Source organism: Notothenia rossii (genome assembly GCF_949606895.1).
Source record: "Notothenia rossii genome assembly, chromosome: 11".
Lineage (NCBI taxonomy): Eukaryota > Metazoa > Chordata > Actinopteri > Perciformes > Nototheniidae > Notothenia > Notothenia rossii.
Window position 1 is genome coordinate 12000047 of NC_136910.1, and position 25981 is coordinate 12026027.

A 25981-nucleotide genomic window follows, 5' to 3' on the forward strand; every position below is an offset into this window, starting at 1 on the left:
TATAACAAGCTAATTTCCTAAACTGGGAAAGATCCTGATATCAGATGAAATTCTAAAATCCAAGGGATCCATTGGCAAAAATCATGCCCACGGTTAAGTTTGTTAAAGTTAGAAAGATATTGACGGTTTCAAACTTGGCCGATCAATAAGTTATACGCATAATACAAATATATGGAGAGACATCCTCAAAGATGAAAACTGGTTTTTAATTGATTGCAAATGTCAGTACACCTTCTCTTGCACAGACGAATGGAATGAAACTTTCACAAAATCCATATCTATAGCCAGAAAAAAATAAACTTGCAACTTGGTTAGACGAATGCCATTGACTAAAATCAGGGTTTATGAGAATACATTCTTGAGAAGATGATAACCTCCACATACAACTGATCAATTTATACAGTTCACATTACAAACAGTATGAAACACTGTTAGCCTAGCAAAGCCTTATTAGATCATATTAATAGAAAGCAAAACAGAAAGCAACACTTTACAGTGATTAACTTAACAATAAAGTCCCTTTAGTGCAGGTAACAGTGACTTCAAATGTATTAATGAGCAGCTGTGTTTTTTTTGGAATATCGAAGACCTAATGCATGTAAAAAGCCTTGTTTTACCCACATTTCTAAGTGCAGTAAGACGAAGTAAGACACAGGGCCAATTCTGCAAGAAGCACAAAGGAAACAAACCCAATTAGTCCACAAAGCCAGTGTCTTAAAGACCTTGAGTCATAAGTAAGAGTCTTAACAAAGTCGAATGGGACGAGAATTTAGGTGGAAATAAATAATAGACCTGTATAATCAAATAATGCACATTTTGTTAAAATAAATCATACACATGTATACATATCCATTGGAATGGCTAAGTGTTGTACAATATGAAAAAAGTAATGCACTTACTTTAGTGCAAACATGTATTAAGCTAGCTTATGTTTTAAGAAGGGGATAACATAAATTCCTGAATATGTGCTGCGCTGAATACTTAAGTTTTGCTACAAATATTATGATTGACCACTTTAAGTAGGGCACACGCAACATACACACTATGTATACACAAAATGATTTAGATGTGTGAAGCCCTAGAGTGCAAAAAAAACCATGGTGGAAACTGGAGGTAGAAGAAACATTAAAGTAGCAGGAGGAGTAAAATAGGGAAAGCCCATCTGGTTGTTACAGTAACTTAATTATCCACACACCTATAATTAACAACAATTAACATGACAATAAACATAGACAAACATTACTTTAAAGTTTAGATCCAAACACAACATTTTAATTAAACCTAAAGGTATCACTGTCAACTGTTTTTCACCACACCACGTTGACCTCATTAGGTGTTAACACAGAGCACATAAAGCTGGGCTAAGTTGTTTTGGCAATGACATCAATATTTTCAGAAATTAGACAACAATCAGTTTGATTTACTGGCAGAATAAGGCATAGGTTAATAATGCAAGGCCAAAATTAAAATGTAAGATGGATAAATTAAGAGCACATCCGGTTAATTATATATATATATTTCTTTTTTTATCTTAACCAGCCCCAGGTCAATCCATGCAGACATTTGACCTCAATAAAAGGCAAAAAATAAGACAAAGGTTACATGGTAACAGCAAGGCATGTATCAGCAGATTAAGTGCTTACTAGAAGAATCTCTCAACATTCGATTTGAGACTGCAGCTGTCTGCGCAGAGTGAGCGTGCGTCGGTGGAGCTGCTGCATCTGCTGCATGCGGTCCCGCTGACGAGCCAGGTTCTGGGGCATGGGGTAGTGCTGGCAGCCGTGGAGATAATGGTACGGGATGCGGACGTGGCAGGCTGCGGCTCTGCAGCGGGGCTGGGGTAAGGGCGGCAGCAGCATCCAGCGCTTCCTCTCAGCACAGTAACGGTACGCCTCCTTGCGGTACTGCTTGTCCATGTTGTTGCAGTTCCTCCAGCCGCCAATGATGAAAACGTCTTCACCCAGGTAGCAAACAGCAGCACCCTCCATGCTGAGGACCTCTGGAGGGAGGCTGTCCAGGATTTCCTCAGAGATGTCTCGGCTTATTGTCTGCTGAGCATCCTGAAGTGTTACCTTGTAGCTCTTTGAGCAACAAGAAGCTGTGTGGTAGAAGTTGGTGGATGCGACAGCCATTTGAAAACTACAGTAATTATCAACAAGCGGCAAGGAGTCCACTTCCTGCCACTTGTGACTCTCTGTATCGTAGCAGGTGGTCACAGTGCTCAGTCCGTCCTCATTGTCCATGTCTACAGGAGTCCTTGCCATCACATAGATGTAGCGGTCCTCTATGCTCACTGTTTTTACATCTCTTAGTATCTTCGGTGCTGGCTCCAGATTGTGCCACTCGTCCTGCTCCGGCTCGTAGACAGTAACGTCCTTAAAGCCTGGACTGAAGTTGCCATGGCCACCGATGCTGTAGAGTAAGTCTTTGACACCTGTGAGGCCAAAGGAGTGCTTGCGGGTTGTCAGGCTGCTGACCTGCTCCCAGGAGTTGAGGTTGGGGTTGAAGCGCTCCACCGTCTTGGCGAAACCTGGTTCCATGGAGCCTGCCACATAAACATGGTGGTCATTGAATGCAATAGCGTGTCCGTCGAGATGGTTGTGAATGTGGGGCAGGTTTACCCAACGGTCTTCAGCAACAAAGTAGCCCACACACTCACTCAAATAGTCTCCGCCCTCTGAAACACCACCGACTACCATGATTACATCCATGTTCTGGCCGAGTCGTGGCTGGATTGCTGCCGTATAGGAGGCACAGAGCTCAAAATCAGCTGACTTGAGGTTCTCAAAGTGAACAGCGTGGACCTCGAGGGCCTCCATCACCAGCTGCTGACAGGCCGCATTGTTTTCCACTAAGGGCTCCTTCCTCACCACCCTGCTCAGGTAAGTAGGAGAAATCTGAGGGAGCCGTAAAAGTTTGAACAGCTCCTCAAATTGCTTCTCTCTCTCCTCTGTGTTTTGGTGCACCCATTTGACTATAGCCTCAAACAACTCCTGTTCAGAGTCCACAGTGATCCCTGAGTCTGACAGCCAGTCCCGGACCAGGTGAAATGGCAGCGTGAAGAATTCCTCGTTGCTGATTATTTTGTGAAAGTTTCTTCTAATCGTCTTGGCTGCTCCCAAGGCCAGCGTGTCCAAGGTGTACATGTGGGCGAGGCTGTGCACCGCTACACAGTTGGATAAATTCAACTTCTTCATCAGAAACTCTCCGCAGAAGTTCTTCAGCTGGGCCAACAGGAACCTGTAGGAGCAGTAATACAAATGAGTTTGGAGTCGAGATTAATTAATCAGTAAAAGCAGATGGAACTAAATCCTGCTAACAGTAAGATAAAACAAAAGATTTAGGTAAAAAAACATTAGATATCGAGTTAAAACTCATGTTCGGAAATACACCCTGTAGAAACGTTGATAAGCAAAATAAACCTAGGCACTGTCAGCCAGAAAACATGTTATGTATTGTAGTGGTTTACTTTTTTTTAGTTGTTTAGTTTCTTGCAGTACAATGCTTAAATAAGCCAAATTGTTGGTCTCCAAGTGATTTTACCTGGGATGTATCTTGTTGTTAAACTTACCTACCAACAGCTTTTTGGGGCCCATGTGGCAGCTACATCATTTTTCTTAACATAAACACTTCAACCTACTGCTTATGATATAATACATAGAAAAGTCAGAAATGTTGACATGTCACAGTCGGAAAAACACAGGTGTTACATTAGTAAGCCTAAGCCTGAGCCAACGGCACTGTGACAGCAGCCAGCATGCACAATACCAGAACACTGAGGCAGGTACATGGCATTAAAATGTAATGTTTTTCAAAAGTCCTTGTTTGATTTCCCAAATAACTTACACCACCATTTAGGCCCATATATATGCACTTGGTGAACAGTGGAGTGCCAAGTGGCACAGGTGTGTAAACTCAAAACAAGTCACACCTGCCGATGTGAGGACACAGACAGGTGTGGCTCGTATCAATAGAGGCTAAAACCTGTCGGACAAATGCCCACACTTCCGTATAAGAGGAAGTATATTAATATTTTGAAATATGGTTTGAAATGTTTTACCTGTCAGCCACTTCCAACACTTCATGCACATTGGCAGTGGTCACCCTGATCTGTCCAGTGTACATAAACTGTATAACACTCTCCACAGTGTCTGGGTCTGGTCCCGTTGGTGAGCTCCATTCTTTGAGCTCCACTCGCCCCGACTTAGACTCCGAGAAGTCACCGCCCAGCAGCAGCGTGAAGTACTGCGACGCTGCGGATAACACCGAGCGGTGGGCGGCTAAGGTTTGGACCCTCTCTTCCTCAGACACCCCTCCGGAGCTGAATACCAGGCTCACGTCGCAGAAAAGCCCCGACTTCCTCTGCTCGTTCTGCCGCCGAGAGAGCTCGGAGCAGTAGGCCGAGCAGGTGAAGTCCTCGGCCTCCTCAGGTTCCCCGTCACCTGTTAGCGCTCCGCCGCTGCGGTCCTCCGTCGCTTCTGCTGCCGCTGCCATTCCGCAGCGGGATAGACTAAGAAGCAGATTAAAGCTCTGTATCTTCGGGAAGAACTCATAGGCATGTATAACACAAGTAAATAAACATTCAAAAACTGACATGCATGCGCAGCGCTCAGTCTTGGTCGAAAAACAGGAGTGCTCACTTCCGTCTTTAAGAATTTTCCGAATGTACTCGATTTTGGCTGTAGAGTCAGAGAGGCTCTACGATTTAAGATAATAACGAAGTCCACACAATAGACCGATATCCTGGACGCATACAGTCAAGTCCCGCATGATCAACATTTTTTTTGATGTTATGACGCATTAACACGTCTTTATTTGAGTGAAATTTAACTTTGTTTAAAGGGTGCATCGTATTCGCGCATGCGTGTTGCGACGCATCTAACTTCTGGTGCTGCTTGTAATTTCAGCTTTCTTGAGTAACATTTTCTCCCGCAATCACTTTGGGCTGCATCTTGCATGAAAGGGACTATATAAATAAAGATTATTATTATATATAATATATCTCAAAACACTCACATGTAATATCCTTTAATCAAAAATTACCTTCAGATCTTCAAACTAACTTACTAATGTAAGTCATGCAGCTATTATTTATATCTATAATATCTACCATTTTCTTTCAATATTAACCTCAACATTTTTACTTTTGAAATTAAAATGTTCCCTATGTTTTTCTTTGGAGATGATAAATCAAGTGTTTCATTAGCAATTACATTCCCACTGAAAATAACCACAACTTGACAAAAGAGCAAATCTTCATACACTTTGATGGAGGAGTGTTTCAGAGGATTTGTTCATCTTTACTGGACCTAAAAAATATTTAGACATTATACACACATTATTCAGCCAAAAATGAAAAGTAAAACAATAAGTTCTTTATTATTATACGACAGCGTATTACAAAAAAACAAAGCATTTTTTTCACAGTTAAATAGAAACAGCAAAACAAAGATCGAACACAGCAGGCCGTACAGTGGGTGGTAACAAAGCGTTGAGTCGGTGTCAAGCCAGAACTGTATTATTATTTGTATTATGTGCAATAACTCTCCCAAGTAAAGCAAACCGCTTTCATGGTCCCTCACAGAAATGCGCTTTCAAAGACTCAAAGGGCTCATTCATGAAGCACTTTGTCACTCCCCTTCTGATGCTTCTACATTTTCCTGTTTTCTGACAGTTATTCAGAATACAAAAAGTTCAATTTATACTTGGTGTGAAAGACTTCCCTAAAACTGCATCTAATTGACAGTAACCGATGAATTTCAACCACTGGTTTACATCCAGGGTTGTTCTTGTAAAGGCAATAGTGTAGTACAACTTAAATCATCATTTGATTGTTTGTTTACTTCCTTTATCTCAGTAGAATACCTCCTTTCCAAAACATGAGCTTGATTAGCTCTGGAATATCCAACACTGGACCTGTAACAACATTTCACTTTTAACAAAGATGACAAATTCCCTAATAATGACTTTGGTTTAAAAAGGACCTTTCCTAATGGGGTGAACACCGAAGGAGGAGTTTTAATCTGACATTATTTGCGTTATAACGTGTTTTAACTAAGGTGCAATACTTAGAAAGCATAATCAAGCTCACTTTCTTGTGGACTAAATCAAATCATTTGTTATAAACTATTTTGAGTAGTTTAAAAAAAAAAAGACATGGTATGGTAGAGCTTGAAAAATGCCACATCAGTAGCCTTTACTGAAGATTAACGGAACAGCCAGCGTAATGCCGGGGTCAGGTTTGAAATGTGCTTTGAATCCCGCAGTTTTTGCCTTTTTAATAAAAGTTCCAATTGATTTGGTGCTTCTGCAACAGCTGTGGTTTGGGTTTGTGGTCAAAATTGAATAAGTTACATCGCATACTTTAAATAATTTGTCAAAAACTAAATCTAAAAATATAATTCCCCTTTTTTCCATAAAAACTAGATTGAAAACTTTTTCCCATATCCCTCAGCCAGACAGTACTTTTTTTTTCTAGAATGACCCTGCCCAGTTTCCCCAAGGCTACAGTTTATCACAACCGGAGAGAGTACATAAACCTTAAGTTAGATGTGAAATGCTGCCTGACCCATTTGGGCAGTCACATCTGGAAGCGCGTCCTCTTCTGGGATGCAGAGATTACATGGACATATGTTCAGGAAGCACATATGAGATGTCATCCCACGGGTGGCGGTACAAACCCTGTTTCAGCCTCTTCTGGTCCAGGTAATGCCCTAATGCAAGAAAAAGACCAGTTAGATGTTTTCTTTTTACAATTTATATTACAAATGATCATGGCTCTGTTGGAATGGAACTCACCAATAAATCCCATACTACGGCCAAGGACAAAGATCCCATTTAGTGCACCGATCTCCACAAACTCGTCAGCCTCGTCTCTGGAACCGGTTCAACATTCATGTGAGAAACAATACTCGACTGTGTGTTTACTATTACAGAGAAAAGACAATGCACTTTTGGCTTCTGAAGTTTCAGTTTAATAAAATGGATTTTTAAATAGTTTAGAGTCATAAGAAGATGAGGTTCCTCATGTGAAAGCTGGTGTATTCAGAGATAATTAATGACTATATTGAACAATTCTATTGTAGAAATATAAAATATGTCTTGCAGTTTTATTCTTACCGTGTGAAGCCACCACATGTCCTGAGCAGGTCCACAAAGGCAACACCAATAAAGCCGTCTACGTTGAGTATCAGGTTGGGTTTCTGAAAAATGTCAAAGGAATAACGGTAAATTGCACTATATAATGTCAAATGAAAAAAGTTGAAATAGTCCCATTGAAAACATTGTGCGTTTCAAATGTTGTTCACTTTTAATAATAAAGCTGACAAGTACCTTAGAGGTGGTGATCTTCTCTACGTCTAGGGCGTAGTCAAGCATTACGGAGGAGGGGAAATTCTGTTTGACATAGTCCTTCAGAATCTGCACACGCATGTCTGGGTTGTTGATCTGAAAACAGAAAAATGTTTTATTTCTAATGAAAGCTCTTAACTGTACATATTCATTTAGTTTGATTTTAACTATAACAATAATTATTCTTAGGCATAATCTTAACAGCTGTGTTCATTAATCAGTGCCATTGTTTTATATAGCTTGATGAGGTAACTTGAGAGAGTATGAGAAACTGAGCACCGCTTACTGATTTGACTCTGTGGCCGATGCCCATGATCAGCTTGCCATCCTTCTTCATCTTGTTGACAAACTCCATCGGCACCATGCCGCTGTCGAATGCCTTGCTGAACTGCTTTGCAGCTGCATCCAGAGCGCCTCCGAAACGGTCCCCCTGGAATTCATGAATGAACAATGCTTCAGTACAGAGGAGATAGGTGATGACAGGTGAGCATTTTCATAATTTCTGTCATTGTTTTCTTGTAAAAGTCACAATTTCTTAGATTTATGTTGTGTTTTCTTTGGTGGAACCTATAGAAATAAGCGCTAACGGCATGTGTCTTTAGATCCAACTTTCACTTGTTTCAATACAAATGTTTTATATTAAGGGCTTTCATCACAGGCTCAAACATCATTGCAACTTTACAGCAATTTTTTTTTTAAAGAAAATCAACATTACTACTTGTATTGATGGTACATGTGCACAAGTGTCTAAGAAGTGCTTACAATGGTGAGCAGGCCCGAGGTGAGGCTTGAGATAAGGTCCTTGCCAGCACGAGCACAGACAATGGTGTTGTGTGCTCCAGAGACAGCAGGTCCGTGATCAGCTGTCACCATCAGGCACATCTCAATGAACTGGCAGGCATAGCGCGGCAACCTAGACACAAACACAGCACAGCTTATTCCTCTACAGATCTATGTGTAGGAAATGAAGCCAGTCGACACTTCTTCTCTCGGTAACATATCACCAGTTGTAGTCTAGGCGTCATACTGACCTTCGTTGAAACCAAAGCAAGCCCAGCACTCCTCCTAGACCCATCTCCTCTTTAAAGACCTCTGTGATGGGCATTCCGGCGTAGATGAGCTCCTGGCCTCGCTCGTCACAGATGCTGGTCATGAAGGAGGCTGGTTTACGAATCAGACCCAACTCCTGCAGGAGAACCAGAGGAGGGTTAAATCAATAATAACTGGGTGGCAAGGCACGTTTATTCATATAGCACCTTTTAAAACAAGGCCATTCAAAGTGCTTTAAAGAAAATTAGAAACATTAAGATAGGTAAAAGTAACTGTGTGAAAATGTCATTACAGTTTATAGCAGAGATCAGTATTGGCTTATACTGTATGCAGAGGGAATGGAAACAGTGGCGCCATTACATATTTTGTCCACCAGAGGAAACTGACAAGTCTAATATTTCGACTTTTAGGCACCACGTCCAAAAGGTCAAAATGTGTTAATAGTTTATACATAAATTCTCTTTATACATTTACCTTATCCTATCAAATGTATTGTAATTATACCAGATTCTACATATTATTCTTTAGTGGCCAACAGAGATGCATTTGAAAGAAAAGAGGGAAAAATAAGCCACATTTTTCTAAGAAGTAATAATAAAGTTCCTTACCCTGGCCCAAGAGTAATCCATAGGCACTGTAGGGGGGGGCACCTCCTGAGCAGGAATGATGGTACCATTGGCCACCAGTTCGTCATAAACAGTCCTGTTTAACAATGTATTCACAAAATCAGCTCAAACCCCCAAACTATTCAATGACATCCTGTGGTGTGACTGTGTGATGAATTTCTCACTTGACGACATCACCCAGCTCATCAAAGCTCTTTGGTACATAAGCGCCGGCGTCCCTCAGGGCCTGGTTCTTGGCTACTGCTGTCTCTGAAGCCTGGTTGGCGCAGGCTCCTGCATGGCCAAACTGAACCTGAAGATGGCAGTGAGACAGGTTGAGCTCAAAAACTCAATTCAAGCATGTTTTTGAATCATTGTGGCCACCAAACCTCTGAAGTGAACATGGTGGCACAGGTTCCAATACACCAGCACACCACAGGCTTGGTTATCCTGCCTTCACTGATGCCTTGGCAGATCTTGTACTCTTCTGTGCCTCCAATCTGGGTTATAATAGTGAAAGAGATTTGAAAAATGCAAAATGACAGAAAAACAACATTGTGTTGAGGTTAATCTGAAAATATAAACATTAGTGGAGCAACTCTCACCTCTCCCAGCATAATTATCATCTTAACACCTGGAGTGTCCTGGTAACGAAGGACGTGGTCCATGAAGGTGGATCCTGGATATCTGGAACATTTATAAAAAAAATAAAAAAAAAGACAACAGTTTTACAACAGGTTTTTTTTAACTGGACAGACATCACTCCTCAGCTAATAAGTTATTTACCTGTCCCCCCCGATGGCCACACCTTCATAGACGCCGTCTGTGGTGCGGGAGATGATGTTGTTCAGCTCGTTGGACATGCCCCCGGAGCGCGACACATAAGCAACGCTGCCAGGGCGATACAGTTTGGAAGCCAGGATGTTGTCCAGCATGCCACCTGTGTTGCCGATCTTAAAACAACCCGGCTTGATGCCACCAACCTAGGACACAAAAAAGAATGGGTATCATATGTGTGCCAGTTGTAAATTTGATCGTTTTCCGCTTACAGCCTGATTATTAAAAGCGTTTATACACTCAGACAAAAACAATGACACCTGCATTGACAGTCTACCAGCAGTATTTGGAAAGCGATCCTTTTTTTGTATCTCTTGGTGAGATATGAATCATACCGTAGCAGGGCCGATGATAGTGACACCTTTCTCGTCTGCCATCTTGATTATCTTCCTTGTCTGAGCTTCAGGAATGCCCTCAGCGATGATGGCGATTGTGTGAATCTGAAAACACAATCAGATGAGAGAGATGACTTTCATGTAGAACTGCATCCTTAACCTTTATGCAGTGATGTATGGGCATATATTTAAGCATATTTTACAGTAAGTCTTTGTACCTGTGGATGCTGCATGGCCTCCGTTGTGCTGTCGAAGGCTGAGCGCAGTGAAGCGAAGCTGATCAGGACGTCCACCTCGGGGTGCTTCTTCATGGCGTCGTCCATGCTCTTATAGACGGGGGTCAGGATCTCCTTGTGACCCCAGTAAAACTTCTGCTTGTGATCCCCACTACGCAACACAAGGCAGAAGACTATAAATACAAATATTTGGTGTATAGTCGAGTACAGGTTTATCTTCAGATCAATTTAACCAAGGTAAAATATGACTTGATAAAAGAATGCATATCTGACAAGTTAAAGCAGGATATTAGGATACAAAACTAATGTATGGGTGGAAGAAATGTCTGCTTAATTCTTTACACAATGTGACAAAGTGATCTGTGTAGTTTTTCTTTTATCATTTGGATCTGGTAGCAACAACACACACATTATAAGACAACGCCACATGATGTCTGCACTGAAACTGAAATAAGGAGGATACTTTTGCAACATTGTGGAGATTTTGGGATAATCAGTGGAATACAAAGTCCTGTAATTCAACTGATTTTAAACAAACTTAAGATCTTGGGGAACCTACGTGAAGGGGTACACCATGGCTGCCACAGAGGGTTCGTCGCGGGAGCACACGTAGTCAAAGTCCAGCATGCCTTGCACTGCACGCGTCTGCATACCCCACACTATGGCCTTGGTTTGTTTTCTGAAGAGCGTGGTGGCTCGAGCTGAAAGAAAGAGAAGTCAGACAGAGAGAAAATGAATTTGGCGATTTAAGCAGAAATAAAAATCACAACTGGCAAGAGGGGGAGGGGGAGGGGGAGGGGGAGGGGGAGGGGGGTTCAGGCTCAGGAAAACAGCAGGAATGCAAATGGTAACAACAGAGACACAGGAGGTAGAGAAAAAAACTCATCACCATAACAAACATCGCTCCAGAAGGAAGGCCATGTTTCTCTGATGCAGTTTGCCGGCCATATTGACATGGCAGGTCTTTATATGTGCATTGTAATATAAACCCCACACATTTGTAACCACCTAAAAGTCTATGTAGTGTGTATATATATGTATATGTATATATTCACATTTTTTACTCTGAGTTTGTAAAAATTAGCACTGTAAAAATCACCCTACAAGCTGTAAGCCTCGATTGTGATGATAAAGTTGTCATCTTGTTATTCAATTAACATATTTCAAAGCAAGGTCCAGATAAAGCAACCCCCAGAGTAGTATGTATTCGGTTCAAAATGCAGATTGTCATGTTAGGGCATAATGTGGTTTGGAATTTGCTTTCAGTTAGTCACCATCATGCCACACATTAGTTTAAAGTCTCGCAAGTCTCTCCTCTCTCTCCAGACTCACTGCCTTTGTAAAAAAAATAATTGGGAATAATTTGACTGATATTGCATTATAAGAGTCAATTATCCTTTTTCAAAAGATATATTAAAATGATTATGATGAGTTTTTGCGGGGGATTTCTGACACTTTCCCCCCCCACAGTAAGCCACATTGCCATTTTGATAAAAATGATTTGAATAAGGATGTGCTGGCCTTAAAAGGGTAAGGCCAATGTTAAAATGATTGACTCGTTTAGGCTGTCATACATCATAGTTTTGTTTATTCTTATAATATATAAGAATTATTCACCAATGTCACTGTTGATGTATGCTTCCTTGACAAATGTATGTTCAGAAAAAACAGCCACCCTTAAAAAGGTGAGTAAGCCACCCTAACAACAGCTAAACAGAACAGATTGCGGGGAAACATCAGCAAAAAAAAAGACAAAAATGTGAAGGCAGGGGGAAGAGGGCTGAGAGGGCAGGAGGACAGGTTTGTTCACACCCTTCCCTACCTCTGCTGCAGCCTGAAGAGGCTATCGCTTCTGTGACCCAACGGGACAGGAACACAAAATGAGAACATAATGAGTGCATCTTCATTCATAAAACAGACTTCAGTGCATTCTGTAAACTGTGTCATCTCTTCATAAAAGCAGACCAGAGGAAACACCATGCAAAGCTCAGCTGCTACAGAGCATGCCTTTACTTTAAAAAAGAGAAAGCCCAAATTGAAATCTTACTTTGAAATAGCCTGTGCTGAACTTATTAATACTACAACACAGTTCCCCTACACAACAAAAAGTCTAAAGATGCAAAGCTTTTCCAAACAAATCTTGTAATAATGCATTAGAAAACTGACAGACACCCATCCCCCCCCCCCACACACACACACACACACACACACACGTAGAGGGGTACAAGGAGCCGAGCGCAGTGTGGGCATGGCACACCTATCACTTACCTTTCCAATCGCCTATGACCACATTCTTCAGAGGCCACAGTATAGAATGAAGAGAGTCTTAGAGAAACGAGCATGAAAAGGACGAGGGTGAGAGGACACAGTTTGTGCAGCAAACCAAAGAAGAGGAGGAGGAACAAATTGAATGAAAATTAAAAAGCAGAAAAGTAGCATTTGGGGGAGGGAAGGGAGAAATAGAGGCCGCAGGGATCAGTGAAATGAAAAAGCGTACGAGTACATATGGGGTTGTGCTCATTAGACAGTGGACTACAGTAACACTGTGTTAGTTACCTGCTGGAAGACCTGCTTTACACTTTTTAGCCGGGGTGACATCGTTAGACGTCCTTGCTTCGGAGAATGAAGCTGTCCTTGTTGTTGCTGGAGTCTGGTACAAAAGAAATAGAGAAACATTCATGTTATTGAAAGCTTTACGGAAGCTTGCAAGAAGAAATGGTAGCAGGGAACCAACCATTTCCCCCTTACAGTATACGTTTTACATTCCAGTGCACACATGCAATGTATGAGCTTATCACCAGTTCTTATAGCTGTGAAAGGTATACATTTGAAAGAAAAACCACAGCTGACAAACAAAAAGGCCGAGTAGCGGACAGACCATAAAAAAAGAAAACTGTAAGGCTTCACAATAGAGCTATTCAAGCAAGTTACAAACTCCAAACCTTAAATAGTGTTTGAACATGCAGGATAAGGACAGCTCAAAATGTGAATTCCATCCAACTGGACAATTGGCACATTGAAATTAATCTCAAGCAATATGACATCTGTAATGTGTTTAAAATAAAAGAGCTGCAGGTCATGTCAAATGTTCTCTCATTGTGTGACTGAATGTAAGTACCGCTGCACTGTTGCTGGCGTTGAGGAGGAAGTTAGCCGTATGAGCGTCCATCGGCGGCTGGTTAGGGATCGGCTTGTGGCCCAGAGCCATTCCAACAATGGCCGTCATATGGGTCTCAGTACCAAACACATGGATAGGAATACCTGTGGTCTTCCCTGCAGAAAGAGACAAACAACAGAGACATAGCTGTTCAAATAAATATGTTACATTTCTTTTAATGACAATTAGTTCCTGGAAGACAGTCGGGGTTGACTATCAGTGCCTGCCGCTTTTATTTCAGACGCTGAAATCAGTTTATCAAGCATTTCTAAAGTAACAAACGAGTCTTTGTCTTGGTCTCTTTCTTGTCACCTTCAGCTTCATCTCACTCACCTACTTCTCCCATCACCCTCAGCCCCTCCTGGTAGTTGGGTCCGCCACGTCGAACAAAGATGGTGACCTCGTGCTCCTTCAGAGGACCTTGGTAGTCTTTGATTGCCCTGACAATGCCCTAAGGAGAGAGAGAAAGGTGTCAGTCAATAACAGCTGCTCAGAGAGACGGAAATAGAGTGGTGCAGTGATACGTCCTAAAACCCGGAAGTAAGCTGCGAATGGGTCCCTTCCTGTTCCCTCGACAAAAAGGCAATGCAATTTCTCCATAGGGTTTTGGAAAATAGCTGGAAATAAGGTCTGTGGTTGACACGCATTTAAGAGACGGATCACGTTTTGTTCAGTCGGATAATCTCCGTCTCTTAAATGCGTGTCAACAACAGACCTTATTTCCAGCTATTTTCCAAAACCCTATGGAGAAATTGCATTGCTTTTTTGTCAAGGAAACCGGAAGGTACCCATGCGCAGCTTACTTCCGGTTGTAAGGACGCGTCACTGCACCACTCTATTGGTCTGTGTATTGGGGTTGGATCATTTAAAAATATCACTCCATCTTTTCCGATGTTACGCACCCTAGCTTAAACACACTTAAAGACCTATATTAAGATTTGGACTGGGGTTTACTTTTCATGATGTTTTTCCTATATTTATGAGTTTCACCTTGAATGTTGCTGCTACGTTGGTGAAGTTGGCAATACTTCCTCCGATGATCAGCACTTTCCCTGCAGGAAACAGAGAGAGTAGTGTTGTTAGGAAGATGTTCATGACTGAAATGCGACACCCCAGTTACAGTTTGGTGACAGCCATGAGGTCTATTGCTGGCATCCCACACACAGTGAACAGCGGTCTTGTGACAATCTTAACAAAAACATGAAGGTCACATTGCAGAACCCACATTTTATTGCTTAAAGCAAACTTGGAAAAGTCCAAAGCAAACATTCTATTAATATAAAACAGTCAAGCTTGGTTTCCTAAAGTCTGTCTCCCGAGACTTTTTGTGGCTTGTTTTATTGACCTTGTTGGGGAAAAACAAGTCTCAACGAGTGTTTGCTGCACCGACCTTGAGGATGTTTCTCCCGTGTCATGAGGGAGAGGATTGTTTTAGCGTAGTCATAGGTCTGCTGCTCACTGGGTGCGCCGGAGTACTCTCCGTAGTTGGCCAGTTCGTCCACCCCTCCCAGGTCACAAATGGTGTCACTAAGGAAGAGGAAAGATGGATGGTTAAGTGCTGAGTTCACATTTTAGTTGTTGCTTTTGGTTTAAAAATAACGGTGCAAAAACTGCACTTAATGCTGGCTTCAAGAGGGAGTCATTCTACATATACCTACATTTTAAACTTTGCAGCAGAATAAAATACGTCTACAGCCTGGTATGAAAGGTGGCTTTGGTTTCTTTAGCTAATTTACCCTTTTAGTGATAGGTGTTCACCCGTTTACATTACATGACATGTTACTTGTTAGACGCTTTTATTCAAAGCGACGTACATACTCAATACTGTGGGCAATCCCCACAGGAGCAATTTGGGGTGAAGTGTCTTGCCCAGGGACACAGCGATATGCTGACTGCAGTGGGGTTTGAACCTGGGAACCTCTGCAGCCTTTAAAATAACAGCTGTTTTCCAAACAAAAACTTGCTTTGAGGCAAAATAAAATCCCTTTATATTTTAAGATAAGATGGTACTTTATTGATCACAATTTGGGAAATGTTTGTGTTGCAGCAGCATAAGAGACAAGGCATTTTACAATAAAACAAAACTAGATCTAAACAAGAAAGTAGAAAATATACATGTTAAGCCATGGAGCAATGACAGTTTCACACAATATTAAAAACTCCATATATTTATTAATCCAGCAAAGCAGATTCGTTAGCTAAAGAAGTTTGATATGAACCCTTATTAAAGATTGGTGTACCTGTAGACTACTGAAGCCCCTCCCCCGGCCACCATGGTCCAGATCCTGCCCTGAGGGTTCAGCAGCGTCAGCTTCAGACTGGCTCCACTCTTTGCATCCAGGTCAGCTATGTATGCCTCCTGCACACGACAAATCATACAGTGGTAATAAGGCCAAGCAGGAGGGCATAACAATGTTGCACTTCAGTTTCATGGGTTAGGGTCCAAACCTAGAGGTTTTGGACTTTTTAATATATTTGCGGCGGTCCAAAACTACACATTGTGTGATGCATTTCAACCCAATAGATCTTAACACACATGTGCATAAAAAACTTCTTCACTATACTTCAGATCTCACCTCTGGATATGCTTCCCTGCCAAAGGGAGGTGGGAACTCCACATCCCCCCATTTAGTCTTGCAGATGTAATCTGCTGTGGCATCAATCTTGGCTGCCATGTCCAGGACGTACACTCCATCTTTGGTGACGACTGGTTAAGAGAATAAAAGTTGTGCTATTTATTATTGTGATGTTTTCATGTTTTTTCTCAGATGAAGATGTTATAGAAGAATATGCCACAGTGGTACATTTTGAAATGCATCATTAATATGCACCATTAGTAAATTGTTCCCATAAATTAATAATGAATCCCCTCAAAGTACTTAATTCATTCTGTTGAATTTACAATGGTCAATTTGAGCAGTTGGAATAATAAAATACTTGACATATTCCCAAAGTGAAGAATGACACTTCATCTCACTTCTTAGTGTCCTAACGTCTTTGAAGTTGAACAGTTTGTACCTATAGGGTTGATCTCAAGGTAGGTGAAGTAGAGGTCCTCGTACAAGTTGAAGAGGCCAACTATGAAGCTGGCTAAGACTCTTTAAGAAAAACAAAAACATTCCATTAAAATGAGGAAACGTTAAGAACATTCATATATTACATAACATATTATGCTAAGTGCTGCCACTTATAACATACAGTGCAGCAGTCATTTAATTCAGAGTGGATCACACTTTGACTAGTTTCTTCACACACTCTGCCTTTGGAAGCAAACAAATGTTTTGCTGCATCAAAGAGGGATCAGCATGTCCTCTGCACCCCAGGGATAATATTTGGAAAAGGGAAAAACAAATCTAAAAACACACATCTCAAGGTTACACAAGCTACAACGAAGAGAGACTATCTTTGATGCATTGGAAGAAAAATGTAGCAACAGTTACAAAAGGAATCATCCAAAACCAGGTTAGGATATAAGCCTATTTTAAGCAAACGTTTTAAAATGTTGCAAAACAGAAATGCAAATGATTTGCACGTTCATCCACCAGCAGTGAGGCAATAAACTACCCTGCAAAAAGTTTAGTTTCATCACCATTTTGTGGAACATGCTACACTTTCTGCATGGCTGTTATCTGGCAGTAAACGGAACTGAAGAAGGTTTGAGGTTAGAGGTGGCAAGTCAGAGAAAAATGGTGAACTCTTCCGAATGTTTATAACTGGGCTAGTTTTTAAATGGGAAAGCTTAAAATTGTTCATTCATAGCAGTTCATTTTGCCTTGTTTTATGCTGTCTGGAGAAATATAAATCCAAGAAGGTGCAAAAACACGGGCAATTCAGACGTTTTCATTTTGTATTTTCATTTTCTGCTTTAATGCAGCACTTCTAAAAACACTCAAATGAAGTTAAAGGAAACACAGCTTGTGATAGGTGGGACAATAACTATATATCATGATTTCAAATATGGATGCTTATCATAGTGTTGTATTTGTAGCAATGGCCTAATACATGAGGGGGTACAACCTCTTATCCAAGTATCTCTGAAGTGAAATTGGGTTGAGTTGACTGCTGTAGATCTTATAGTGTGGATGGAAAATAAATGAAAGCATGTGTCCTTACTGTTTCTTGTCTTCAGGAACGTGTGTGAGGAGCCGCTCAGTGACCTGGTCCTCACTCAGCTTTTCGTTCACTGCCACCATCAGCCTCTCAGCCTTGGCGTCCACATCGCCCACCTCCACTCCTCCCTCGTGGTGGAAAAGCACTTGGTCGCCCTCACGTGTGGCATAAATACACACATAAAACTCCTCCTCCTGGGTAGATCAGTACAGCGAGTTCAAGCATATATACACAGAGATATCTTTGGCAAACTGCAGAGCGACTGTTTACAAAAAGCTGACGAGCTTGTTTGACAAATATCCAATTTAGCTCCCCATTTTAACAGAGCTGACCTTGAGGCATGTTTTCTCACAGTCATGGGTGACACATACTGCAACACTATTTAGTCTTAGTTTGTTCTCTTCACAAAACTGTGAGGGCATCAACCACCTAATCACATGACCTGAATACAAAAACATATTTGTGTCTTTGCCCTGGAGCTTTGACGTACTTGCTAAGCGGGTTAACAGGGTATATGCAGGAATCCTGAAGTCAAGTGTAAGACCTTTTTTAAGACCCTTTCCATACATGTTAAGACCTCATCGCCACTTTGAGTTTTAACCGGCTACATTGGCGACACACCTTACCTCACATTGCCTATATACAGTATTGATTGTCCTTCCTCCTTATCTTCCAACCATTTGGACTCAAACTTGCATTTCCCCATAACGATGTTGTTTCCCCATAACTGGTGTAAACAGATCTTCGCACGCTATCAAGCAGTGAGCGTGCGATGTCCTGTTCAGATGACGTCAAATCCAACGGGCTGCCATAAATAAACTACACAGAATCACACTACACACCTACGCAATGATTACATTCAGCCAGACTGTAGAATACAACCTCTTTGGACAATTTACATACTTATTGAAAACAAGCTACGAAATGTAATACCTTGGAAAATGCCGTTTGATACTTTTTAATAGCCTTAATTTTCGCTAAATTGATTTATCAACTTTTAATACTTTTTAAGACCCCGCGGACACACTAGATAACTAGGGGTTATTGTTTGTGACTTAAGGGTAAACAAATTAACTTGACTTTCAGAACAGGATATGAAATGATGAAACCCAAGAAACGTAGCATACATCACCTGTGGGTGTGGAACAAACGGCTCAATGAGGAAGTTCTTCAGCACACCCTTTGCTTTTCCAACCTATTCAAGACAAACATTTGATGTCATCAAACCCAAACATGTCATTTCATACTCCTCCCAGGTTTAAATTTATAATGCTGTCAGATCTACACACCCAGTTTTTCTATGTTCCCCATGCCCTTTTTTCTATTTAAAGAAAGATGATAGAATGACAAATTATACTAAAAAAGCTCATTGAAGGGCATGTCTGGCCAGCAAATGAGTTTTCCTTTTTTACTGGTAGAATGGAGACAGTTTGTTTGAAGTGCAGCACGGCATGTTTGCATTTATGGTGGACCAGAAATAGTCCATGCTCTTCCTTGACATTATATAACCTCTGACCGGGCAGATCTAAACATAAGCCCATGGCCTCTGGCACTGGACACACCAGCCTCCTGCACATAAAAGCTCCACATGCTGGGACTAATGCACAAGAAAACGAAGCGTACAGTCTTTTCAGCTACTGTACAAAAGATGTGATTTACTGCATGGCTCGGACGGTTTTACTGCATTGTTATCTTCATTTTATGACATAATTAGTCAGAAGAGTCTCCCTGAGAAGCAGAGACCATGGGTGTTTCTCAATGTCGAGGACGCTTGCTTGGTAGCACATGTCTTCTTTGCTTCAGAAGTGAGGCAAGAATCCTTCCTAGCCTCGGAAAACGAAGAATTGTGGAACAGGCTAACAGGTGTGAGTCATATGCGAGGACCCGCCTTTAATGGAGCGCAATTCCCACCAAAGATTTGGAAATTGGTCCGTGCGCAAAGCATTGTGGGGATTTTAAGACCACGGAGTCTACACATGTGCAGCCTCGAAATTTCTCGCTACGAAGTACGCCGGCCTCGGTGGAATTCCAAGTATGCTGGAGATTGGAACAGTCCTTCGGCGGCACTCGATGACGTAGTATGCTTGAAATAATGGCTCTGGAGCATCCTTCCTCGACTTTCAGAAACACCCCATGTGCTAAACATATCTAAGATTCAATGCATTTATATCGTTAAATGAGACTTCTTTGTCTTTTTTATAACATCACATACCAGTCATACTATGTCAGCTGTTATTCCACATATTTCAATATCGGAGGATTGAAATGAAGATAATAAAGTTATCTGAGAGCGGATACACGGTCAAAGTATTTGATACTTATCCAAGCAAATTCTGAGAAAATGTAAAAAACTTGATTAGGGAAGGGATACAAACAACAAACAGCTTTCCCTTTAGTAAAAAAGACTGATTACTCTTTGTCAGGATGACAAAACAGCCAGATGACCATTAAAGCTGCTTTCGGAATGTCATGAAGGGAGTGTAAAAAATGTCTGGTAGATTACTTTTAATCTACGTGTGCTTGGTTTGTTGGTGCCTGATAAACAGTGTGTTGGATCTGTTACTCCAGCTAGAGTTCCTGGATCATATTTCATCGCCTTTAAAAAAGGTAATGCTGGGCTGCTTTCTGTCTAAAGGCTCACTAAGACAGACAGAGAGATTACTCACAGTGGTCTCCTTCATCATACGGGTTTTAAGCCACTCTTGGACACCCTGCAGGTCCAGGTTGATGCCCACCAGCCCGAGCTTTCCCCGCCGTTTGATTAGTTGATCTGGCTTCACCACCAGCCGCTGTAAGGAAGAAAGTCAACGATCAGCCAATTATTTAAAAAAAGGCACAGATTTGCACCGATACTGGTGTGACAAATACAACTCTCATACCTCATTCACACCAACGCAACTCCGGTTCAAGCTCCGTGCTAGAGCTTTTCAGGTTCAGAACCGGTTCTTCGGTTTAGCTCCGGCTCTTTTTACACTGCCCAGAGTCCGACTGGTGCTGCGTCATTGCGTCATCGTTTGCGTCATGACGTAACCGTTTGCGTGCCTGCTTCATAAAGCCAAACCGAGCAGAAACCCCTCACAGCTGACACCGACAACAACAATGGCCGATTGTGCTCCAGATTCCTCTGTACCTCTTCGGAAGACCAGCTTCCCAGTAGGTAGCTGGTCTCTTCAGTGGACCACTGCTGCTTGTTAAGTTTCTCCATCGTTGTGTACAAACTGGATAAAACACAGGCTTTTTGTTGTTGTTCAGGAGTTGATCCCGTGTTCACAACCTTATTAATAAATGAATTATAAAGTATTCGTAAACCCTTTATAAGGGTAGTCTTATTGTAAAGTGGTACCCCTAATACTACTAAAACAACAGTCAAATAATGCATCTAGACCAGCCTTTCCCAAACTCAGGGTCGCGACCCAAAATGAGTCGCGGACCCGTTTTAATTGGGTCGCCAGTTAAATGCATTGCTACACACACACACAGCATCAGAGCTGATGGCTGCGTTGCAAATACATTTTTTTTTAATAATCTTTGTATTTTATTTTGAAAATGAAATTATGCAATATAGCATTGTATATTGAATGATTTAATTTTCTAAATACAAATAAACAAAAAATAAAAGATAGTATTTGTAGCAGCTCTGACGCGTCCCCCGCGAAAGTTTTCACGCTGTCTGTTTATTGTCTGTGGATTAATCCCGATTGTGCATGTTGGCAAAAAGACGATACAAAGAGGAGTTTTTAAACGTTGGCTTCACAAAAGCTGTTAGAAATGGAGAGGAGTGGCCTCAGTGTGTGTGGAGAGGTGCTCAGTAACGAAAGCTTGAAAATGAATAAATTGGACCGGCGTCTCCAAACAAAACATCCTCTGCATCGGGACAAATCCAAGGATTTTTTCATCTGCAAAGAAGAGTCTTTCAAGAAGCAGTGTTTTGACGGCGGAAAAGTAAGTCACTCATTTTAATCATTTGTTTTGTGTGTTTGTGAGTTTGTCAGGGTCTGTTGTGAAATTGTTTCGTTAATGCAGAGTTGGATGAAATGCAGACTGAGCCCCGGAGCGGACCGCCAGCTGCGCGCTCTCGCTCGTCCTCTACTCGCTCCCGCGAGTCCACTTCATTCTGCAGCGGCATAGAGCGGTGTTTCAACTTTCACTAGCCTAAAAATGTTTTTAAAACGGCCGGGAGAAAAACAGAAACAATAACCACAGGAAGATTAGAGGGAAAGTGACAGGCAGTATGAGAAGGAAAGCGAGAGCAAGTATCAGCCGCACGGACGTGACTGCTGCAGTGTGATGCACATAGGAATACATATGGGGGTTATTCCCTATCTTTATTCAAGAGCGTGGTCTTTAAAATTTGAGAGCATACTTTATTGATTTCACGTTCAGAATATGTATTTCTTTCCCTCAAACCCTGTCCTCACACTCAAATAGTGCCTGCTTGCGCTTAGATTTGCTCTGCTTCTGTTCAAACTGTACGCTTGCACTCAGATATATTGCTTCGCTTGTTTCCTGTGTTCCAGTTTAAAACCTTCTCCTTGCACTCAGCTGTTTGCTCTCAGATTTCTTCTGTGCACGCTTAGATCTTTTGTGCAACAACCCTGTCAAAATCCCTCTGTGGGGATCCCCTCCAGGGTTTTGAGTACGTATGTCGCTTTGGATAAAAGCGTCTAACAAGTAACATGTAATGTAATGCGCTATAAATGCGGTTGCCAGGTCCACATTGGGTATGCAGCGTACGCCGGCTGGTGTTAAAAATCACCCAATAACCCAGCAATGTTAATGATAATATCTTCTCTGTTATTTTCAGGCATTCAAAGGGAACAGAGGGGCACTGAGGGCATCCTATCAAGTCAGTCTCCACAAAAAAAAAGTTAATCAGTTGCCAAGTGTTGGAGTTTCTTTGTCTCTCAGTGTTTTAAAACAGCTCTCTTCATTTAAAAGTGTTTTAAAAAAAATGTGTGTACATAGTTTTTGATCTAGTGACAAACGTAATGTTGCACTTCTTATCATTTAAATGTGGTTTCACCTGTGATTAGCTGAATACACTTGACTGCACTTCAGTTAGTGTTTTGTCCCTTTCTGTTTACAACATGTTTGTTCTTTGTTTATTTAAAATAGTTTAAAATTGTGTCTACATAGTTTTTGAGCTAGCGACAAACTTAATATTGCACTTTTGATAATTGTATAATTTTGATTTGTACTGTATATACTTGACTGCACGTCCCATGTTTCGTCTTTCTGCTTTGATCCTTATTTCTTCTGGGCAAGCTCAAAGGGAAGGTTGTTATGGTGAGAAACCTAATTGCTGCGATGCACTTTTATAATTAAATAAATATGTTCATTTACATTTTAAATTCATGGTGTGTTGGATTCTTTGTTTATAAATGTAGATATTATGGAAAATCATAACATTTTTTGAGCTTGGGTCCCTTAGGACCACAACATTTCCGTTTTGGGTCTCATGCTGAAAAAGTTTGGGAACCCCTGATCTAGATACATCACATGCCACTGTGAAGGTAATCATGCACACAGTCACAGTACATACAGTAGATAATTAGCCTCATGACTTCAATCAGCAGAGGAAAGAGTCTCAAACTAAGACAGGCGAGCAGAAGGATGTGTTGTGTCTTTCTCTGCAGCCTCACCTCAGTCAGCAGCCATGGATGATCCTGTGCCAGGCGGACCCAGTCGGTCTCAGCCGTGGCGTTGGCATAGCGGAAGCGGTTCTGCACGGCCGCCGAGGTGCAGATATACTTATACAAGAACTCTTTTCCCGTCTGCTCTGAGATGGCTTTCGCTGACATGGTGGCGCTGGATAGCACAGGACCTTCAGGAGAGAGAGGCCGACAGTTCATTTCAGAGTTACAACATCACCACATGTCGACATTGGTGGATAAAATAAACAAAAGCCAGGACAAATCGATTCGTTTTTTTTTGCATTCCTCGGAACAAATATAGAAATAGAAATAAATTGTGAATCCTGAATAATAAATCCATGTTTTGTGCATCTGTTTTTTGGGACACATTTTATCAATCACCTATTGTCCTAGCCACACACTAATGTTTCACAAAGCTAGTTTGACAAGCTTTGATCTAATGACATGCATATTTCATTAAGTTCAAGCTAACCTTTAAAAGTTTTCTGCTGCTTTGGCAGCAATATTTGTGTTTGATATTTCAACAGCGACAAATCCTTTGCTACATATTGAGCTAAAGCGTAAAAGTATTCCCTGTCTGCTGAATGGTCACATGTTTATACAATTCACTTGAGCTGGCAATGAAGGCAACTTCTAAAATCCAGACAGACCAAGAGAGAGTTAAGGTCCACAACCAATGGATATGCACCAGAACTTAAAACGGTATGAAATAGTGCGTGAACTAGTGTCCTTGAGGCAGAATAAATCGTGGGAAATGTGGGAACAGATGTCTCTGTTTAGGCTACATCATCATCATCTCACTAAGGATTTCAAACTGTCATCATAGAGAGAGAAGATGATATTCAAAATAAATAGTGCCCTTCTTTTAATCCACAAACGTTAAAGTCAATTTCATCAAAAGTCACACAGCTTGACCAAATGAGGCATTTGTGTTTTTGCAATTCAGTCTAGTCACAAAAAGGATATGAGTCACAAAAAGGATATGAACCACAAAAAGCAAGCAAACTATCCTTTTGTTATGTTTGTGTGGTAAGATGTGAAGTTGCACTGATGATCCTGAAATGCCTGTTTTTAACGTGTTGTCATACCTGCTCTGCAGACATGTCACTTACAATACTGCATCAGAGATAATGTAGAAAGCAATGAAGAACCTTTACAATCACTTCTAAAGACCAAACAGAGATAAGCAGTGAACCTTTTTAACATGCATCATATCCTCCCTGCCTTTGTGTATCTGATAACACGTTATGATGGCTTTACAAATGCTCACAGTAGCTTTATGATAGCAGCTTCTGCATCAGCTGCAGCACTACAACATATAAAGTCAGTCTGCAAAAGGTATGTCAAATGTAACCTGGGGTTGTCTGGCTTGGATTTAGCTTAGCACGCTATCCTGTCATGCTTCCATAGCCAGATGTCCCAGTGTTTAGCCTTCCATAATCCACGGGTCCAGCCTATTGTTTGAAGCTATTTAGCCGTGAAATATGTGTCACTGTACAGGCTCCTGAGATGAAGGAGACTGGGATTGGTAGGAGGCAACGGCAGCATCACATGGGGCCAGAAAGGGGGTACTGTTTCAGCTGCTATAGCATCACTTTTCCCCATGTATTCTGTAATGCTACATCTTGTGCGTCAGGCCAACATCAGTGAATGGATCTCCTGTACCAGCTACCACACCCACTCCACATAGTTAGTAGCATCGACTAGCTAACAAAGCAAGTTCAATAACGTGCTGTGCGTAAATAAGGAACTTCCTGGAATGGAGATGTACACATGTATAAGGTGAAGCGAAAGTCGACAAGTGAGCTAGGAAAGGGAAACAACAAGCTTTTCAGGACGGTCAGGACAGGGAGCTGATGTAGTTATGTTTGTGATTAATTTCTGCTTTTTCTCACCAGGCAAATTATGCGTGGTTTGAATATATCCCAAAGATAAACAGCTAAATTAAACAAAGTAATAAGGAGTTATACTTGTTCTGTCTTAGGCAGGGTGACAGCTGTTGTATCAGATATTACAGCATCTTACACCTGAAAGTCCTGTCTGACTGGCTAACTGCTGTAGCCTAACACTGCTGCATGCAGCCTTTTGCTAACTGGTGAAGCTAACGTTGGTGTACAAAAACAACATTTAACGGGATGGGGTTACCTTGTCAATTAAAGTAGCACCTCCTTGAAGTGCAAGAATCACGTCCCGGTGTAAAATGGCACAGCTAAAGAGTCACTACTTGTTGTTGAACCCGGGTCTGCTTCTGCCAGTTGCCACCTCGCCTCACTCTCGTCCCTACTGTCGCACCATAATCTTGCGACCGATTACACGTCGGTGCCGGCGCCTGGTTGGTCCAAACCTGGTCACGTGATGACGTCAGTTACGCCCACATGACTACATGAGGCCACCCAAATATTTATTTATATCTAAATGGTGTAATACTGATTTAACTATACGATAATATTTTGTAAGAATTTATTGTGCAATAATATTTTAAATTTGCAAAACTTTTATTTATTTGTATATTTCCCTAATATTCTTACTATTCCTGCAATTTAGACACATTTAATAGATTGTGTTCATGTTTTCTTTTATAATTTCTGTTTATAAATATTCTAAAAGGAGCCACTTTAAAAAAAATGTATCTGTGCTGGAAGAAGAA

General features: G+C 41.4%; 2 protein-coding genes across 5 annotated transcripts; both read right to left on the reverse strand.

Moving 5' to 3' along the window:
* Positions 1-187: 187 nt before the first annotated feature.
* On the reverse strand, positions 188-4871 carry klhl11 (kelch-like family member 11). Its single transcript, XM_079659716.1, has 2 exons — positions 4061-4871; positions 188-3240 (listed from the first exon to the last, which is right to left on the reverse strand). The coding sequence occupies exons 1-2, from the start codon at positions 4594-4596 to the stop codon at positions 1656-1658; spliced, it is 2121 nt and encodes a 706-aa protein (XP_079515842.1). The 5' UTR covers positions 4597-4871; the 3' UTR covers positions 188-1655.
* A 482-nt stretch (positions 4872-5353) lies between these two features.
* Positions 5354-25641, reverse strand: aclyb (ATP citrate lyase b). Of its 4 annotated transcripts, XM_079659712.1 has the most exons (30): positions 25480-25641; positions 23323-23504; positions 20347-20469; positions 18813-18875; positions 17684-17874; positions 16589-16668; positions 16147-16277; positions 15811-15929; positions 14961-15097; positions 14561-14622; positions 13904-14021; positions 13532-13686; positions 12970-13063; positions 12682-12738; positions 12236-12265; positions 10973-11114; positions 10396-10564; positions 10178-10282; positions 9792-9988; positions 9611-9692; positions 9395-9505; positions 9191-9318; positions 9009-9102; positions 8382-8536; positions 8113-8263; positions 7637-7780; positions 7333-7446; positions 7120-7202; positions 6799-6875; positions 5354-6713 (listed from the first exon to the last, which is right to left on the reverse strand). In XM_079659712.1, the coding sequence occupies exons 2-30, from the start codon at positions 23479-23481 to the stop codon at positions 6619-6621; spliced, it is 3366 nt and encodes a 1121-aa protein (XP_079515838.1). In that variant the 5' UTR covers positions 23482-23504; positions 25480-25641; the 3' UTR covers positions 5354-6618. The 4 variants fall into 4 exon arrangements, with proteins under 4 accessions (XP_079515838.1, XP_079515840.1, XP_079515839.1 ...); XM_079659714.1 differs by lacking the exon at positions 12682-12738; XM_079659713.1 differs by lacking the exon at positions 12236-12265.
* Between the last annotated feature and the right edge of the window lie 340 nt (positions 25642-25981).

Bases quoted from the DNA above. Each gene is read 5' to 3' on its own strand.
- klhl11 (XM_079659716.1), bottom strand. From the start codon at position 4,596: ATGTCAGTTTTTGAATGTTTATTTACTTGTGTTATACATGCCTATGAG. The intron at 3,241-4,060 runs GTAAAACATTTC...CTGCTCCTACAG, and splicing joins GTGTTGGAAGTGGCTGACAG to GTTCCTGTTGGCCCAGCTGA.
- aclyb (XM_079659712.1), bottom strand. From the start codon at position 23,481: ATGTCAGCGAAAGCCATCTCAGAGCAGACGGGAAAAGAGTTCTTGTAT. The intron at 12,266-12,681 runs GTAAGTGATAGG...GTTGGGTCACAG, and splicing joins GGTCATAGGCGATTGGAAAG to AAGCGATAGCCTCTTCAGGC. The intron at 9,693-9,791 runs GTAAATAACTTA...TAAATGTTCCAG, and splicing joins GTGGCCATCGGGGGGGACAG to ATATCCAGGATCCACCTTCA.